The sequence below is a fragment of the Macrobrachium rosenbergii genome, chromosome 31 (assembly GCF_040412425.1).
Source record: "Macrobrachium rosenbergii isolate ZJJX-2024 chromosome 31, ASM4041242v1, whole genome shotgun sequence".
Taxonomy (NCBI): domain Eukaryota; kingdom Metazoa; phylum Arthropoda; class Malacostraca; order Decapoda; family Palaemonidae; genus Macrobrachium; species Macrobrachium rosenbergii.
The window spans coordinates 23,577,304-23,597,883 of NC_089771.1; the positions used below are offsets into that span (position 1 = coordinate 23,577,304).

Below are 20,580 nucleotides of genomic sequence, written 5' to 3' on the forward strand. Positions count from 1 at the left end.
TTTGTGGGTTTTTTTTTTTTTTTTACGTTGGGCCTTCCCCAACGCCTTTGCTCAATAAGTTGCAATTTTTTTCAACCAAATGAATTGCAAGGCAATAAGACTGATCCATAACTGATAGTCTAATCTCAGTTCTCTTTTTGAAGTATTTGCCTAACAGTACCTTTTAATTACTCAGTCGAACTCCAATGTGACTATGACTGGCCTTTTTTCCGAATATGATGAAACAAGTGAAAGTTATTGCCATAACGTTCCCAGTGGGGACAAGTAACTGATAAAATCTACATTTTGTTATAATAATCCGATGTCCTTTGAACTTAATGTAAGTCAGAAAACTTAACAATTAATGATTATTTGCATCAAAAAATTTATCAGTAATTAAGTTTTAGAAATGAGGACTTGGTCCAAGCCGGATAAAAATACTAAAAGCAACTAAATTTGCTGCTGACTCTGCTGTGCCGAGGCAAAAGTAATGCAAGTTTAATTAACATCGATTTGAAGTCCTTGATAATGTAATAATATTCAAAACCGAGATATATATAATTAAGAAACCTCTGTGGCGGTATGATTTACATCAATTAAACCTTGCAAATATCATTGTTGGGTCGAGGCAAAGTGATACAAGTTCAATTAACATCGATTTAAGTCCTCGATAATGTAATAATATTCAAAACCGAGAAATATATAATTAAGAAACCTCTGTGACGGTATGACTTACATCAATTAAGCCTTGCAAATATCACTGTTGGGTCGAGGCAAAAGTAATACAAGTTTAATTAACATCGACTTGAAGTCCTTGATAATGTGATAATATTCAAAACCGAGAAATATATAATTAAGAAACCTCTGTGACGGTATGATTTACATCAATTAAGCCTTGCAAATATCACCAGTAGAAGCAGTTTGCTCAAACGAGAGCTGGACCGTAAAACAGAAACGTTCAAAAGGGGAATATGAGTAGCTAGAAAAAACTCTGTTGAAACATATATCGTTTCATGTTTACTTTTATTTTTCGCTGAAAGCGGAACTTTATGCTTTTGAAGGGGACTCAAAATATGAAAGGGAAAGCGGGAGAAAAATTTTGATTTATTTTTGAAAAATGTCACAGAGAGAAAGAGAGAGTGGGAGAGGGTTGGGGGGGGGGACAGCTGGGGAAGGGAGAAGGTAGTATAGTGGTCCACGTCTCCCCCAAAATATTGAAAAAGAGTAACTCTATAAAGCTAAAATGGATAAGTGCTGAGTTATAGATCATTGCCGAAAGGAGGGGGGCGGGGGAGACTGAGTGGTCCAGTCTTCCCAGAATATTGATAAATGTATTTCTATATGCCATAATATAGAAGTGCGGGGTATACTGAGTATTGCCTATAGGGGAGGAGACTGAGAGGTCCACGTCTCCCCCAAAATATTGGAAAGAGTAACTTTATAAGCTAAAACAGAAAAGTGCTGAATATATTGATTATTGCCTAAGGGGGTTGGGAGACAGAGTGGTCCACGTCTCCCCAAGAATATTGATAAGAGTAGCTCTATAAGCTAAAATGGAAAACTGCTGATTATATTGATTATTACCTAAAAGGGTGCTGGGAGAGACCGAGTGGTCCACGTCTCCCCCAAAATATGGAGTATATTGATTATTGCCAAAAGGGGGAGGGGGACAGAATAGCCCACGTCTCCCCATAAATATAAATTAGAGTAACTCTGTAAGGTAAAATGGATTGAATTTTGCCTAAACTCTTCTATACCCCTTTGCTGTCTTTAATCAAAACAGTAATAAACTTAATTCATATCTTTTTAATAAAATCAAGTACATCAGACGCTCCTTTAAAACTTTAGGGATTCTCTTGATTTCTCTTAAAAAGGAGATATAAAAGTTGTTAGGCGATAAGGAGTTTTCTTGTTAAATATGAATCCTCTTAAAGAAGGAGTTTTATCAGTTTCGAAGTTTTTTTTAGTCAATCAGAGAGAGAGAGAGAGAGAGAGAGAGAGAGAGAGAGAGAGAGAGAGAGAGAGAGAGAGAATTTTAAACAAAAATTTAAAGTGAATCAATAAGAAAACTTGAGAGAGAGAGAGAGAGAGAGAGAGAGAGAGAGAGAGAGAGAGAAGAATTAAACATAAAAAAAACTTAGAGATTCAGTATTAAAATTGTGGGGGGAGAGGGAGAGAGGAGAATTTTAAACATAAAATTTTACAGTGAATCAACAAAAAAAATTCTGAGAGAGAGAGAAAGAGAGAGAGAGAGAGAGAGAGAGAGAGAGAGAGAGAGAGAGAGAGAGAGAGAGAGAGAGATGTATTCCAGTTGATTCGTTTAATAATCCAGTTCAATAAAATGATTATCAAAGCTAAAAGTGCTTTTATTCTGTTTGCGATCTGTAATCATTAAGGTTTCAGAGACTGTCTGTCTGTCCACCAAACAGTGAACCCTTTCCTATTTCTGTTGCCTCCAAAATCCTGCCTGTTACTTAAATGAATATAGTCATTATCCTACAACTGACTCATCCTGATTTTGTACCGCATCTGAGGTCCTTCCTGTTACAAAAAGGAATGCAGTCATTATCCCACAATAGTGACTCACGCTGATTTTTTTACCACACCAGGAGTCCCTCCTATTACAAAAATGAATGCAGTCATTATCCTACAACTGACTCATCCTGATTTTTTACCGCACCAGAGGTCCTTCCTGTTACAAAAAGGAATGCAGTCATTATCCTACAACTGACTCACGCTGATTTTTTTTACCACACCAGGAGTCCCTCCTATTACAAAAAGGAATGCAGTCATTATCCTACAACTGACTCACCCTGATTTTTTTTACCACACCAGGAGTCCCTCCTATTACAAAAAGGAATGCAGTCATTATCCTACAACTGACTCATGCTGATTTTTTTTACCACACCAGGAGTCCCTCCTATTACAAAAAGGAATGCAGTCATTATCCTACAACTGACCCACCCTGATTTTCTAACACACCAGGAGTCCTTCCTATTGCAAAAAAGGAATGGGTCATCATCCTATACCTAATTCACAATTATTTTTTACCACACCAGGAGTCTCCTCCCTATTACAAAAAGTAATTCATTCATTATCCTATAATTGACTCTAATTTTTTTACCTCACCAGGAGTCCTTCCTATTAGAAAAAAAAGAATGCAGTCATTGTCCTACAACTGACCCACGCTGATTTTAGTAATCAAGCAGAATTGCTTTCCCACTGGGTCGTTAATAGTGGTCGTAAATAACGAAGGAAAAAAATAGCGTCACCTCCCTAACGGGCCGTTGTTAGTTTCTCATTAAATCAGGCGAAGCATATTGCTTGATGGGTCATTTCCTTGAAATGGAGAGAGGGTAATTAGGAGAATTTTTTTTTAATCATCGCGAGGAGAGAGAAACTGTAATTTGAGCGTAATATAGTTTTTCGTTATGCATGACGGAATGCGGTGCTGAGGTTTTCATATGTAAATGATAAGGTTCAAATTAAATGAGTCTTTTACTTATTTTAGAATGAAATGTAAGTTGTAATTAGACAGAAATAAAATAACATATGTCAGCTCAGAACAAAATAGGGATATCTTTGTAAAAGTTTAGAAAACATTTTATACCTAAAAGCCAAATGATAGGTAATCACCATAATTGCCGGACAAAGTCTGAATATTAATTCAATATTATTTATATTAAGTTTTTTTATGTGGAAAAATTATTGTCACTTTTTGACACTAAATCTAATGTTAATTTTTTTTTTCATTTATAAATAAAAATTATTGTATCGTTCATTGCCACTGAAAAAAATAGTCAGTTATTGCCACTAAATCTAATATTATTTGTGTTAAGATTTTCATTTGTAAAAAAAATATATTTTGTCATTTATTGACACTAAATTATAAATTTGCTAAAAAAATCCAAATTATTACAAGAAATTTATCTCGAAGATTAACCAGAGTGTTTTCAGAATTGCAATATAACCAATACAATAAGATATTCCATTGTACACTCCTTACAATTTCAATTTCCCTTCAATTTCCAATTTCCAACAGACCAGCCAAAGACCAGCATTCCTAAACAAGAGGATTACACAAAACGAAAAGAACAAACCCTCAAGACTGTTATTCCGAGTCGAAACAGCCTTCGCGAGGCATCTTGTTTTGTACTCCTAGGGACACGCAAGGCATAATCACCCCATTATCATAGGCCTCTCTATTCAACAAGCTTCGGTAATCTCAATAAACTTTATGGATATTGCTGCTTCTTTCCATCCACGAGCACAAAGATCATAACGACTTTCTTCTCCCACAAAGGCCTTTTTCTTGCGGGAATAAGCGACAAGGGTCGGTAGAAGAGAGTTGTTCGTGTTCTTTTGGAATCGAGAGATTTTATTTTCATTTTATCTTTTTTTTTTTATACTTTTGCATTGGTGGTAATTTGAAATGCAATTTGAAATAACTGTGATGTTTCTCTTTTATACTTTTATGTTTCTGTTGTAAGTATTTTTATCTTCCTTTCCTCTGATTTCAGTTTTATTGCAACGTTAACCTCGTTTCCCTTCTTACGACTTGATGTTTCTTTTATAAGTATTTATAATTTTATTTTTCTTATTTTAGTTTTGTTACAACGTTCCCCCTTTCAAAATTCAGTATTTCTGTTATGAGCATTATTATTTTCTTGTCTCTCATTCCACATTTTTTTTTTATGGACATGTTTTTCTTTCCATTCTTCTATGCTGCCATAATGTTATTCTAGGCGCGTTTACTTTTTTTTAATCCTTTATTTTATGTTTTCATTCATATCGCATTTTTTCTTTTTATCGAAATTACTTCCTGTTATAATCCTGTGCATACTTTCTTGTCTAACAACATTATTCCGTCATATCTCATTCTCCCATCTTTCCCCCTGGGAAACCGTCTCTTTGCACATTCCTTTCACCACCAATAATTTCTCCTTGCTTTCTCTTACTTTCCCCCATTTTTTGTACCGACATTATTCTCTTGTTATAATCCTTTGCACCATACCTGCTCAGACATTGTTGTTCGGTAATATCTTTCTATTTCGACCTCGTTCTCTCATCTTTCCTTCATAGCAGCCATCTCCTTAGACTTTCTAATTTGCTTTCACTTCTTTTCCCCAGTCTTTTTCCTGAAGTTGCTTTTTTTGATATAATCATTTGCATTATACCTGTGCATACTTTGTTATTTGACATCATCATCATTCTGCCATCTTTTCGTTTTAGAAAATATCTCCTTAGACTTTCTAATTTGCTTTCAATTCCTTTCCCCAATCTTCTTTCGCGGAATTACTGTCATTTGTGTAATCCTTTGCATTATACCTATGCATACTTTGTTATTTAACATCGTCATCATTCTGCCATCTTTTCTTCTTAGGAAGCATCTTTTTAGACTTTCTAATTTGCTTTCGATTCCTTTCCCCAAACCAGCACATACATTCGTCCCCTTTCACCCACTTTCCTGATCGGCAGTTACCCTACCCTTACTCTCTCCTCTCCCCCGCCCTCTCTCTCTCTCTCTCTCTCTCTCTCTCTCTCTCTCTCTCTCTCTCTCTCTCTCTCTAAAACCTCAGTTTCTCTTTCTCTCTCTCTCTCTCTCTCTCTATATCTCTCATCCCAACCACGTCAACCATTTTCAGTTCTCTCTCTCTCTCTCTCTCTCTCTCTCTCTCTCTCTCTCTCTCTCTCTCTCTCTCTCTCTCTCCATCACGACAACCTCAACATTTTCACTTTCTGTCTGTCTGTCTCTCTCTCTCCATCAAACATCCTCAACAATTTCTCTCTCTCTCTCTCTCTCTCTCTCTCTCTCTCTCTCTCTCTCTCTCTCTCTCTCTCTAAAATCTCAGTTTCTCTTTCTCTCTCTCTCTCAACACCCTCAACAATTTCAATCTCTCTCTCTCTATCTCTCATCCCAACCACCTCAACCAATTTTCTCTCTCTCTCTCTCTCTCTCTCTCTCTCTCTCTCTCTCTCTCTCTCTCTCTCTCTCTCACAACACCCATCAAACATTGTCACTTTCTGTCTGTCAATCTCTCTCTCTCTCTCTCTCTCTCTCTCTCTCTCTCTCTCTCTCTCTCTCTCTCTCCATCACAACAACCTCAACATTTTCACTTTCTGTCTGTCTGTCTGTCTGTCTCTCTCTCTCCATCACAACAACCTCAACATTGTCACTTTCTGTCTGTCTGTCTGTCTCTCTCTCTCTCTCTCTCTCTCTCTCTCTCTCTCTCTCTCTCTCTCTCTCTCTCCTGCTGGCGGCGGAGGACCCCATCAAGGTCTAATAAAAGTGGACAATATCCTTTTCATCACCAGCACGCCCGTGTCATTCCCAGGGCGATAAAAGTAGCAACGCGTCCTTGTATATTTGGGGGTTTCTTTCTGGGCTTCGCTCGCAGAGTTGCCACCTCTATAAATGATGATTTTCCCCGCAGTGTTGCCACGTCCACGATGAGGTCAGTGGTAATGACGAGTAAGGAATGACGCTTACGTGGAATAGCTGAATAAGCAAGGAGTGAGAATAATGGAGAATGTAAGGTTAATGGTAATGGCAAATAAGGAAGGAGATTGACACGGAATTGCCAAATTACTGAATAACCAAGGAATTGGAATAATGAATGGAGAATGTGAGAAATACATTAAACAACCGTTAATTCCGAATAAAAGAGAATGGAAAATTAACATTAACTAAGGCCATGGAAATGATAATGATGAAGAAACGAAAAGATAGAATACAACAGAAGAGGGAAAATTGCACGAGGTTTATAAGATTTTAGAAAGCACAAAAATAGTCTCCACTTGTGAAATAAAAACTGAATTATGGATATCAATAATGATTTTATAAAACTGACTGGGAAATAATTCTAGAGAGTAAAGAACATGACTGATATATGCAGATTTACAGAAATGTAAGGAACAAAAATATGTAAGAGGAAGAGATAACATGATAATAATCATTACGCAAGAATGAAAGTAATTTCGGTAAAAGAATGGGAAAGGAAGTGAAAGTAAATTAAAAAGTCTGAGGAGATGGTTCTAAGAAGGAAAGATGAAAGAATGAGGTTGAAACAGAACGATGTCACTGAACACAATGTTTATAGACAGCAGTTAGAATATAAAATAAGAAAGCAGAACAAAACAAATAAGTATAATAAAATTAACTGTCCTACAATAATGAGGGAAAGAGATTAACACCGATACACAGTAAAAAGGACAAGGAAAGAACGCCAATAAAAGAATAAAACTGGGGAAAATTAAAAACAAACAACTCCTACATAAATGCAGGCCAACCCACGCCCGAAAGAAAAAGACATATGCCAAACATAAAGTCTCTATTTCACATAGCTCAAAGGTCACGGCCAAAGTTAAATTCCACTTTGACCTCTGACCTCTTCGTTCAAAAGCGAACTCGACCCTGACCTGAACTTCAGCATCATTTGTGAATTACGCCGGTCAAATATGAAGCGTCTATCTTATATAGTTCAAGAGTTATGGGCAATGTCAAATCCATACTTAACCTTTGACCTCAAAGTGTGACCCTGAACTTATAGGTGACCTGACCCGGCAAATTTACTTTATTACTGTAATGTGCTTTTTATATATGAAGTCTCCATCTCGGAAAGTTCAAAAGTTAAGGGCAAATTTAGATTCGTATAAATTTGACATTTGACTCGAAAAGATCAAATGTGACCGCCTACGCATCCCAAAATTTAATTAGTTTCGTTATCAAGGACCACATTTGGTAAAATCTTCGTGAAAGTCCACCTACAGCCTTTTTCTTAACAGGCAAACAAATAAACTGGACCAAAAACATGATGGTGTGGGTATGTATATATACAAATAAAATTATAATAATATCAGGAAGACAGCAATGCGGTACATGAAATGAACGTGAATTGTACAAGACAATTAAACAGCACATGTAAATTTTAATGATAACTTCCGGTAAAGACTTTGGAAAATAAACGTAAAAGAAATATATTATGATAATAATCTCTCTCGAAAATTGAACAGCTGATCCAGAAAAGCAGAAATGCAACGATTACAAAGTACACTTAAAAATTAAAGTAAGGGGGAAAAAGCTTCCATCAAAATAGGGCAATGATGGAAAACACAACATAATTATGAGTAAATAAAAATGAAAGGTTAATCAGGAATACCATAATACTTTGAAAGACATCAGCCTGACATTATTATTATTATTATTATTATTATTATTATTATTATTATTATTATTATTATTATTATTATTATTATTATTATTATTATTATTATTAAAATATTTATAAAGTACAAGTATTAAAAAAAAATCCAGGAGCTTTCGAGAGCTGACTTGGATTTTATTTTAATACATTCCAATAAATGTGGATTTTATACTATAAACTTATTTGATTGTGAAGAAGATTTTCAACAGATTATTATTATTAATTATTAAAATTATTAATTAAATTATTATTATTGAGAATATGATAAGAACAAGATAAAATAAATTAACAAATTAATAAATCTTCATTTGAACAGATAAAAGAGGGTAAAGGGAAATACAATTGTTATCAGAAGGGAAAAAATAGATGGACAAATTAATAAATGAACAGATAAAAATGTAAGTAAATTGTTAAAATAGGAGGAGAACTGCTTGAACTTTTGGGGTTCCAGTTGCACACATCAATAGATAAATAGTATCTAATAATAATAATAATAATAATAATAATAATAATAATAATAATAATAATAATAATAATAATAATAATAATAATAATAATAATAATAATATTAGTGAATGATTAAATACAGTATGATTTTGGATAAAATTTACGGTAAAGAATTCACATAAGGCACTATGAAAGCAGATTGACAATGTTTTTAAAATCAATGAAAGCAAATAGTGGCAATGTTAGTAAAAGCAATGAAATCAGTGACAATATTTTTAAAAGCAATGAAAGAAGAGAGACAATGTTTTTAAAAGCAATGAAAGCAGGGTGACAATGTTTTTAAAAGCAATGAAAGCGGAATGAAATTTTTTTAAAAGCATTGAAAGCAGAGTGACAACGTTTTTAAAAGCAATGAAAGCAGAGTGACGATGTTTTTAAAACCAATGAAGACAGCGTGACAATGTTTGTAAAAGCAATGAAAACAGAGTGGCAATGTTTTTAAAAGCAATTAAGGTAAAGTGACAATGTTTTTAAAAGCAATCAAAGCAAAGAATAACAGTGTTTTTAAAAGCAATGAAAGCAAAGAGTGATAATCTTTTTACAAGCAATGAAAGCAGTGACAATGTTTTTAAAAGCAATAAAAGCAAAGACTAAGAGTTTTTTTAAAAGCAATGAAAGCAAAAAGAGACAATGTTTTAAAAGCAATGAGAGCAAAAAGTGTTAATGTTTTAAAAGCAGTGAAAGCAAAGAGTTTCACTGTTTATAAAAGCAATGAAAGAAAAGAGTGGCAATATTTTTGGAATCAGTGAAAGCAAAGAGTGGCAATGTTTGTAAAAGCAATGAAAGCAAAGAGTAGCAATGTTTGTGGAATCAGTGAAAGCGAAATGTGACAATATTTGTAGAATCAGTGAGGGCAAAGAGTGGCAATGTTTGTAGAATCAGTGAAAGCAGAGAGTGGCAATGTTTGTGGAATCAATGAAAGCAAAGAGTGGCAATGTTTGTAAAATCAGTGAAAGCAAAGTGTGATAATGTTTGTAGAATCAGTGAAAGTAAAGAGTGGCAATGTTTGTAGAATCAGTGAAAGCAAAAAGTGACAGTCTTTGTATAATAATAAAAGCAAAGATTGGCAATGTTTGTAGAATCAGTGAAAGCAAAGAGTGGCAATGTTTGTAGAATCAGTGAAAGCAAAGAGAGGCAATGTTTTTAGAATCAGTGAAAGCAAAGAGTGGGAATGTATGTAGAATCAGTGAAAGCAAAGTGTGACAATCTTTGTAGAATCAGTGGAAGCAAAGAGTGGCAATATTTGTAGAATCAGTGAAAGCAAAGAGTGACAATGTTTGTAGAATCAGTGAGAGCAAAGAGTGGCAATGCTTGTAGAATCAGTGAAAGCAAAGCGTGGGAAGAAAAAGTGGAAAAGTTTGTAGAATAAGTGAAAGGAAAGCAAAGTTGGTAGAATAAGTGAAAAGAAAGAGTGGCAATGTTTGTAGAATCAGTGAAAGGAAAGAGTGGCAATGTTTGTAGAATTAGTGAAAGCAAAGTGTGACAATCTTTGTAGAATCAGTGAAAGCAAAGAGTCGCAATATTTGTGGAATCAGTGAAAGCAAAGAGTGAGAGGAAAGAGTGGCAATGTTTGTAGAATCAATGAGAGCAAAGAGTGGCAATGCCTATAGAATCAGTGAAAGCAAAGTGTGACAGTGTTTGTAGAATCAGTGAAAGCAAAGAGTGGCAATTTTTGTAGAATCAGTGAAAGCAAAGAGTGGCAATGCTTGTAGAAAACAGTGAAAGCAAAGTTTGACAATGTTTGTAGAGTCAGTGAAAGCAAAACGTGGCAATGTTTGTAGAATCAGTGAAAGCAAAGAGTGGCAATGTTTGTAGAATCAGTGAAAGTAAAGATTGGCAATTTTGTAGTATCGGCGAAAGCAAAGAGTAGTAAGAAAGAGTGGCAATGTTTGTAGAATCAGTGAGAGCAAAAAGTGGCAATGTTTGTAAAATCAGTAAAAGCAAAGAGTGGCAATGTTTGCAGAATCAGTGAGAGCAAAGAGTGACAATGTTTGTAGAATCAGCGACAGGTAAGAGTGGCAATGTTTGTAGAATCAGTAAAAGCAAAGAGAGACAATGTTTGTAGAATCAGTGAAAGCAAAGAGTGGGAATGTATGTAGAATCAGTGAAAGCAAAGTGTGACAATCTTTGTAGAATCCGTGAAAGCAAAGAGTGGCAATATTTGTAGAATCAGTGAAAGCAAAGAGTGACAATGTTTGTAGAATCAGTGAGAGCAAAGAGTGGCAATGTAGAATCAAAAGAGTGGGAAGAAAAAGTGGCAAAGTTTGTAGAATAAGTGAAAGGCAAGGTTTGTAGAATAAGTGAAAAGAAAGAGTGGCAATGTTTGTAGAATCAGTGAAAGGAAAGAGTGGCAATGTTTGTAGAATCAGTGATAGCAAAGAGTGGGAAGAAAAGTGGCAATATTTGTAGAATCAGTGAATCAAAGATTGGGAAGAAAGAGTGGCACTGTTTATAGCATCAGTGAAAGCAAAGATTGGGAAGCAAAAGTGGCAATGTCTGTAGAATCAGTGAAAGCAAAGTGTGACAGTGTTTGTAGAATCAGTGAAAGCAAAGAGTGGTAATGTTTGCAGAATGAGTGAAAGCAAAGAGTGGCAATGTTTGTAGAATCAGTGAAAGCAAAGAGTGGGAAGAAAGAGTGGCAGTGTTTGTAGAATCAGTGAAAGCAAAGAGTGGGAAGAAAGAGTGGCAGTGTTTGTAGAATCAGTGAAAGCAAAGAGTGGTAATGTTTACAGAATGAGTGAAAGCAAAGAGTGGCAATGTCTGTAGAATCAGTGAAAGCAAAGAGTGGCAATGTTTGTAGAATCAGTGAAAGCAAAGAGTGGGAAGAAAGAGTGGCAGTGTTTGTAGAATCAGTGAAAGCAAAGAGTGGGAAGAAAGAGTGACAGTGTTTGTAGAATCAGTGAAAGCAAAGAGTGGGAATGTATGTAGAATCAGTGAAAGCAAAGAGTGGTAATGTTTGCAGAATGAGTGAAAGCAAAGAGTGGCAATATCTGTAGAATCAGTGAAAGCAAAGATTGGCAATGTCTGTAGAATCAGTGAAAGCAAAGAGTGGGAAGAAAGAGTGGCAGTGTTTGTAGAATCATTGAAAGCAAAGAGTGGCAATATCTGTAGAATCTGTGAAAGCAAAGAGGGGCAATGTTTGTAGAATCAGTGAAAGCAAAGAGTGGTAATGTTTGCAGAATCAGTGAAAGCAAAGAGTGGCAATGTCTGTAGAATAAGTGAAAGCAAAGAGTAGCAATGCTTGTAGAATCAGTGAAAGCAAAGAGTGGCAGTGCTTGTAGAATCAGTGAAAGCAAAGAGTGGCAATGTTTTCAGAGACAGAGACGGCAGTGAGAATTAAGCTAGGCCGCGTTGGGTGCGTCCTCTTTAGTGTACCTGGGTTATTTGTGGCGTCGGTCGGCATAAAGGATATGAGATATTCACGGCGCATCGCCCAATAGCCACCGTCCATTGCGGGGAATATCGGAAAATACCACAGAAAGTGAACTGGATGGCCGGTGTCTATATCAGTTTTGATAGCTGCGTTGAAATTCATTTCCATTTATATTTATATATATATATATTTTTTTTTCATTTTGCGTATAGTTTTCGTTATTTCATAATGGGAAGTAGAAGAAAAAGTGGATTGTTGTTTTATAATAGGACGTTAGAAATGATGGATTTTGTCCATTTTTAAGGGATATTTTATGGTATTTAGAATTTTATACAAATATACGTTCATCAAATCCATACATATATATATATATGTATACATATATATATACATAAATACATAATACATACATATATGTATGTATGCATGTACACACACACACACACACACACACACATATATATATATATATATATATATATATATATATATATATATATATATATATATATATATATATATATATATATATATATATATATATATATACTGTACACTGCATATAGATTTCATTACTTTATAATGGAAAGTAAAAAGAAAAATTGGATTTTTGTTTTACTGTATAATAGGACGTAAAAAATAGTGGATTTTGACTACTGATTTGAAAGAACATTCTATGATATTGTAAACCTTATGAGAATACTCCTTTTTCAAATCCATTTCCATAGCTGCGTTGATACACATTTTCTGTTATATTCACTCCTTTATTTCGCGTATAGCTTCAGTTACTTTACAATACGCCACAGAAGGAAGATAAAGGATTCTGACTACCGATTTGAAAGAATAATTTATGATATTTTAATGTGTATAAGATTGTGTTCATTGAAATATATGTAACGTAGAGTCACTGATATCGAGATGAATGATAATCGGGAAACTATAAATTGAAAAACTATGGTGGAAGAACAGATTCCTGTCCATACGACTTGTTACTTATTTTTATTCATGTTTCTCTTTCCTTTCGTTGATTTACGTTTTTGTTCTGCTGATATTCCCGCATTCTAACGGATCTTTCACATTTACTATTGATCCTTGGTCCTATTTTCCTGCCGAGGGCAACCGGATTCGCTGAAAGCAACGCCAATTTGCGGTAAATGTACCTCACTGTCGAACTTCTCAGTCCCAGGGGTTCTTTATTCCTCACACCGTTAGACTGTGGAACAGCCTCCCAGAAGATATTGCGCAGTTGGAACCTCAAAAGTTTAAGTGGAGTTGCAACACATTAATACTCTAAAGCAATTCTTCTTGTATTTTATGATTTACTTACATTTTTATCTACTTATTAGCGTGTTATTTTATTTTCCTATTCTAATAACTGATCTCTTCTTCCTATATTTCCTATTATCTTCTGTTACTTCTTTCAAATAAACACAGCATTCATTGGAAGCTTGGATTACAAGTCAATGGCCCCTGTGGGCTTGTTCCATACGAATAGGTTCATCTTCTGAATAATAATAATAATAATAAAAATAAAATAATAATAATAATAATAATAATAATAATAATAATAATAATAATAATAATAATAATAATGAAAAATCCCAGTGAGATCCATTTTTATATGTAACATTAATAATTTGTTTAACCTGTCACTGAATATCCCACAAAACGGTACACTGTACCCTGTCCTTAATTTGACATAACCACTCATCAGTTACTCCCAAATTTAGGAACTTGAATAAGTTTAATTTTCACCGGCAATTTGCCCTATAACAACGCGTCTAATTACCGACGTATGTCTCGGAGACTTTCTTCTGCAATTATCATTCATCAAGTTTCTCATTAAACCGTTTTCGAAAGTTGGATAATTAGTAATAATTTCATGACACGGAATAATTGTATCCAAAACAGACTCAAGAAATTGCGCAAGTTTTCGTAATTATCCATCGTTCTCCAATGACATTTTTTTTAAAAATGGGGGAAAATAGTGAAGAAGTGTTAGGAAGGATAATATTTTCTATGAAGATAAGATCTACTGAATACTCACACACTCACGCACACACACACACACACTTATTCCCGGAGATTGGCCAGACATCAGAATATCTTTATTTATCTCTTCATTTGGATCTAGGATTGGTAGTGGCACGTGTTTCTAAAATGTGAAGAAATAGAGGAGTTAATTGTATCTAATAAATACTACATACGGATCTGGTAAAATGACCAGTGGAGTATATACATATATATATATATATATATATATATATATATATATATATATATATATATAAATATATATATATGTGTGTAGACATACGTACACACATATATATATATATATATATATATATATATATATATATATATATATATATATATATATATATATATATATATATATATATATATAATCATATATATGTATATATGTATATGTATATACACATACATCCATCATTTCTATCCCGACACCTGGAACTAGATCAAGAAATGGCACATCCTTAGAAAAGTACCCACAACTAAATCACCTTTGAAATTGAAAAAAAGAGAAAAAGAAATTGCATTTGGTTAACTACCCCTTTCTCGTACTACACAAAAAAAAGAAAGGGGGGAAAAAAAGAGAAAGCCTACTAGCATCTCATCACTCTGGCTAGCAGCGGCATTCATTTCTCTGGTACTTTCCCTTTTGGGGGAAAATAAAGTGTTTTAGAGTTTTTATTGGCTACCAGGAATCAGTCACCACTCTCCTCTCTCTCTCTCTCTCTCTCGCAGTCGATTCCGCGAAAAAGGCTTCGCTTTGTTTACACGACCAATCCTTTGGAAACATCAGAATCAATATTCAGTTTTCAGTCGAATGGACGCTAAACTTTTTTTTTTTCCAATGTTTGGTTTTTCGCAGTTGTACTGAGTAAACTGAATCAACTTCAGTTTTTTTTTTTTTTGCTGTGTTTGGTTCAGCCTCTGAATAATGAGAGAGTGAATTACGAAGCCTGTTGTTGTTGTTATTTGCGAGGAGGTTTAAACGTGTATCATGTTCCGTGAGCAACTGCTGGGAAATTATATTTTTTTATCCTCAGGTGATCACAAGAGTTATAAATTGTAGCTTGATAGAAAAATCATTTTTCCGTATACAAAATTAATCCTTTATGTAACTAATTCAAAAGCCCTCTATTGTTACTGAAAATCACTCTTAAGTAAAAACTCGAATCGTCAATTTTACTTCATCCTTAAAGTGTAACATCTAAAAATCTCCCGTTACAAAAAAAAAAAAAAAAAAAATCATTCTTAATTTCAGTTTTATCCTAACAAACTCTCTCTCTCTCTCTCTCTCTCTCTCTCTCTCTCTCTCTCTCTCTCTCTCTCTCTCTCTCTCTCTCTCTCTCTCTCTCTCTTCCAACCCTCCTTCGTAAATGGGAGTATTTCATTTCCTCCTTATGAAAGTTATGATGAAAAATCTAGTGACTACCCAATAACAATCGAGAGTTTCACAAATATACATACATACATACATACTTACCTACATGCATACATAATACATGCATACATGCACGTACTTACACACATGTACACACATCCCCTCCTATCACGCCCCCCACAAAAAAAAAAACGAAAAACCACGTCTGACTCACGCGTGCAATCCCGGGGCTCATCCGTCCTGTCGGCGCAGTCCGTCTCGCCATCACAGTAAGCGTCAGCCGGCACACACTCGTAATTCCCACAGGTGAACTCCGATATCCTGCACCCCGTGGCACCAGCCTCGAGGAACAGCAGGAGGAGGATGAACAGCTGTAGAGGGCGCAGCCGGTGCAGGAGCAAGCTCTTATAGTACTGGTGGAGATTGCTATGCTTCGATATCCGTACGGTTAAGGAGGAGGGTACCAGGTGACGTCGTTGGAAGGCGTCTTCTCGCTTGGGGTAAGGTGGAGGCTCTTGTTGTTGTTGTTGGTGATGGTGGTGGAGATCCCTGAGCTCTCTTCTTCTTCTACTGGTCGTGTTGGTGGCGGTGTTGGTGATTGAGGTGGGTGGGGCGAAGGTGGCGATGGTGGTGATGGCGGCGTTGTTGTTGTTGGTGGTGGAGATGGTGGTGGTGGATGATGAGGGAGATGAGTTGTTGAACTTCATTGGAGATGACCTGTGAGGGAGAGAGGAATATTTCATGTGTTATTTAGATATATCTCTCCATTATTTTCAAGTAAGCATAAGCAATACACAATTTTCAAAAAAATTTTATTTTATATACTTTACACAAACAACAAACACTAAATTCCCGTCTTTTATAGCATTACCAATATTGAATATCATCTTAAAAAATGAATTATGAATGTGCAATCACTAATCATAGAAGATAAATTAAACTTTTTTCAAAAGATATATCTCATACAACTGAAATACGTTTACCCTTAAGTAGTCATTGCATGAAATCAAAATTCGATAATGACAGAAATTAAACGTAGCATAAATTTAACATTTAAATATATTTGAAAATCACCAAACGAGGTTTTCACTTCAATAGTTCATATCTTCTATTATTCCAAATCCGAATGGATTTCCAAATCCAATTTTACATAGATTTTTTAATTTGCTATATTTAAGTTATTACTTACGAAATTCCTTACTCTTGTACTCTTTCTGTGACACAGACACGCAGACATTCACAAAGAGAACATGACCGTGATGAAACATACGTGAATAATCAGTTTATATATTGGGACAAAGTCTTCTTACATGATCAAAAGAAACTGTAGGATACACCTTCAGTTCAATACAAATTTTAAAGAATACTAGAAATTTTAGCAAATCCAATCTCACACCAAAATACTTGAAACTCAATTTTAAATTAGGTGGAACTTGAAAACTTCACTTGAAACTCAGTTTTAAAGTAGAGCAGAACTTGGAAAGTTCACTTGAAACTCAGTTTTAAAGTAAAGCGGAACTTGGAAAGTTCCAAGCGTCTTGCAGGAGGGAATTTGAGTACACTGCATTCGGAGCATTGTGTTGGGTAATGCATACAAGATATAAAACTGCTGCCTTGAGCGAATACAAATTCTCGGGTTCAAAGTGGAAAAAAGTCCATGATATTCGTTGGCTAAAACAACAATAGTAAAGATAGTAAAAAGAAGGGGGAGGAGGATGATGCACCTTTCTAAATTATTATTTCTTAAAAGAAAGTAGTTGGGAATGAAATATCTGTGATATTAAAATTATGTAGATTCTATGTTACTAAAATAACTATGTTTAAACTGTAATGTTTACAGTTTTTTTAATGCAGAACTGTGTGTAAATATCATTTTATCTTAAAATTATATATTAAGAAACAGGTAGCTAAAATAAATAAAAAAAAATTAACAAAACTGAAAAACAAAGCCTGCTGATCCTAACCCCAGATGTTACATAAAAAAAACAACTTTTTAACCTTTAGAGCCAAAGCCAGCTTTTTAGAAGAATTCTGAAGCGAACATTGGAACAAGCTCACAAGCTCACAAGCTCACAAGCACAGCATGACAAGTCTCCGGAAATATAGAGAGCGATAACCATTTCTGGTCCTTGTGGTACACAGCTCAGTGTTAAGAAATTCATCAGAGCTCAGCAGTGAGAGATTGGACTGTTATACACTGGGAGAGGGTCTTCAAAAAGAGTTGTATTTGGAAAGCGATTTTATTGGATTCTGGTTAAATAAATGATAAATGTCCATCATCCTAGCCTGGATTAAATGGGAAAGATTGAGTATGGGTCTACTGACCAATGCTTTGAGGGATGTTATAACTGGCAACAATTCTTAGCAGGACTGTGCTAGCGGCAATATTTAGCTTAAGATAGAAGTAAATATTTTGAGAAAATACAAGAGGGTTCAACTACCATTATGTAAGATTTGAGACGACTTATATAAACTCTACAGTAGGTAAACATTACCTACAGCAAATAATGATTTCTTTTGTGAAAAATAAAAGCACTTAAACCACATGGATAGTGAATGGAGATGCCATTTCCGAGGTGAGATTCGAACCCAAGCACGTTAGTAAAACTGAGCACCATTTGGTCCAATATATATATATATATATATATATATATATATATATATATATATATATATATATATATATACTGTATATAATAGCTCCAGATGAATTTCAGTTCACCATGGACATGAGATTAGATAAGAACTAGTCTTCCAGTGAAAAGTGTAGAAGACTAATAAGAAGGTCACGCTAAGGGCGTTTATTTTCTCAGGTATACTTTATAAGTTGTTACATACCTAGATTGTGTATGTTATTGTCTCTACTTTGTATATTCCATCTATGGCCTTGAGCTGAAATAAAATCTATAATTATTATTATTATTATTATTATTATTATTATTATTATTATTATTATTATTATTATTATTATTATTATTATTAACTCTTTATACTGGATTAACGTTCCTAACCAGCGTACGATTCATGATACTGGCAGATACTGGGATGATGCGAAAACTGCATGCAGTTGAGAACCCTCTGAATTTTCCCTTTAAACCAAATGCACAAAAAAACTCCTCATGAACAAAAGAACAAAAAAAAAATACTTCGGTACACCCTGCAATTGCAATATCATTCCTTGCAACTGCTGGTGATGCGAAGAAAACGGAGGAGATAAATATACAATGTTTTCTTCTTCACCTGATGTGAAGGAGGTAATTCCGAGATATAGCCCGAACGTTTTCTGTTTTTTACGGCCGCTGGAAGAAGGAAGGAAGGAGAGAGAGAGAGAGAGAGAGAGAGAGAGAGAGAGAGAGAGAGAGAGAGAGAGAGGAGGGATGGGGGATTCACGTACAACATTCCAAGCAACATGCAGGCTGGAAAGGGTCCTTCATAGCAGGCCAATGTTCATTCATTCTCTCTCTCTCTCTCTCTCTCTCTCTCTCTCTCTCTCTCTCTCTCTCTCTCTCTCTCTCTCTTCTTTATTTTCTCTCCCAGTAGCCGTAAAACACACAGAACGTTCACGCGCTATCTTGGAATTTCTCTCTCTCTCTCTCTCTCTCTCTCTCTTCCTCTTCTTTATTTTCTCTCCCAGTAGCCGTAAAACACACAAAACGTTCAGACTATATCTTGGAATCTCTCTCTCTCTCTCTCTCTCTCTCTCTCTCTCTCTCTCTCTCTCTCTCTCTCTCTCCCAAAATAACAAAACATAAAACTGCTAACAGCTCTCCTTTCCTAACCTAGATTTCCTTAGCACGTTTCCTGCGAGCTACAAATCTACGAGGAGATTCACCCACCCCCACAAAACCCACTCCTTACTCCCCTACCCCCTCCCCCACATTCACCCTCCACTCACCCCAACATAGCCATTTACACTCCTGAGGTGGTATCGAGCGGCCGTAGTCTTGTAGACTTCTCTCAGCTGACGAAGACGGTCTTCTATACAGTTCTCTTGCCTAGTTCCCTTAGAGCTGACCTCAATGCCTTTTGATGCTTCCTTCATCTGAAGGCCGTTTCCGGCTTAAGATGGCTTTGCTGTTTATTTTCGTATCTACTGGCAGGATGTCGTTGAAATTATCCATTTCTTTAGAAGAAGAAGAAGAAGAAGAAGAAGAAGAAGAAGAAGAAGAAGAAGAAGAAGAAGAAGAAGAAGAAGAAGAAGAAGGAAAGTATTCTTTACATGTTTACTTTTCATCATTAAAATTATGGCAAATATGAATCCATTTTAAAGACTTATTCAAGCATTTTTCTTCTTCTGTCTCTTATTCTCTTTTCTTATATTTTTTTATCTTTCTTTCTGTATTTCTGTATTTTCGTTTGCATGTCTGTCAGTCACTGTCAATGAATAGGTAGCACCATTTATCATGATCATTTGGCGTGGCCTAGAACCAATGTTCTTGAACAGTCTTTTGGGATTTCTAATTTCATTCTTTTCAGAGGTTAATGGATTTTTCCCAGTTCTTGGCCTTTGGCCTAAATTTAATAATTCATTACATTCCATCAGTGTTTTGGGAACAGAGACCAGAATTCCTTTATTCCCTAAAACAAATCGAGTAATCTCCAGTAAAGTAGATCACTCAAATCAGAAACAGATATCACAAAGAATAATATTGACTCTCACTTTCCCTTCGAGATTTTTTAAATGGCAGTTCAAACACCTAAGCAAATTTAATGTAATGTTTCTCTCTCTCTCTCTCTCTCTCTCTCTCTCTCTCTCTCTCTCTCTCTCTCTCTCTCTCTACTGATCGGGTAGGTTTCATTTTAACGACGTTGCAAACGCAGGTTGAAGGGTTGCAATTTCATCCCTGCCCGTTGTTGCTATTAGATACTTAAGGCTTTGAGTGATGGTGGAGATAGTTTGTTTTTGTAACTTTCTTTAACATCGGTGACTTTTCAAAATGCTTGGACTAACTCTATAGTAAAATACACTGTTATAACATTGCAAGTTTTCTGTATAGGTGTTCATGCAAGGTTCAGTAATTAAGGTATTAAGGTATGAATGTGACAGCTGTTGTTGCTTGTCGATTTTAGGTGAAAAGGCTTGATGTTTAAAAACTATTATT

General features: G+C 35.2%; 1 protein-coding gene across 3 annotated transcripts in view; it reads right to left on the reverse strand.

Annotated features, from left to right (window-relative positions):
- The window catches only part of LOC136855412 (uncharacterized), a 194,466-nt gene that overhangs the window by 20,616 nt on the left and 153,270 nt on the right, over positions 1-20,580 (reverse strand). For all 3 annotated transcript variants that reach the window (XM_067132405.1, XM_067132408.1, XM_067132407.1), the window contains one exon: positions 15,693-16,195. In XM_067132405.1, the coding sequence (XP_066988506.1) occupies positions 15,693-16,185 (493 nt within the window). In that variant the 5' untranslated portion in view covers positions 16,186-16,195. The remainder of the gene's footprint in view (positions 1-15,692; positions 16,196-20,580) is intronic.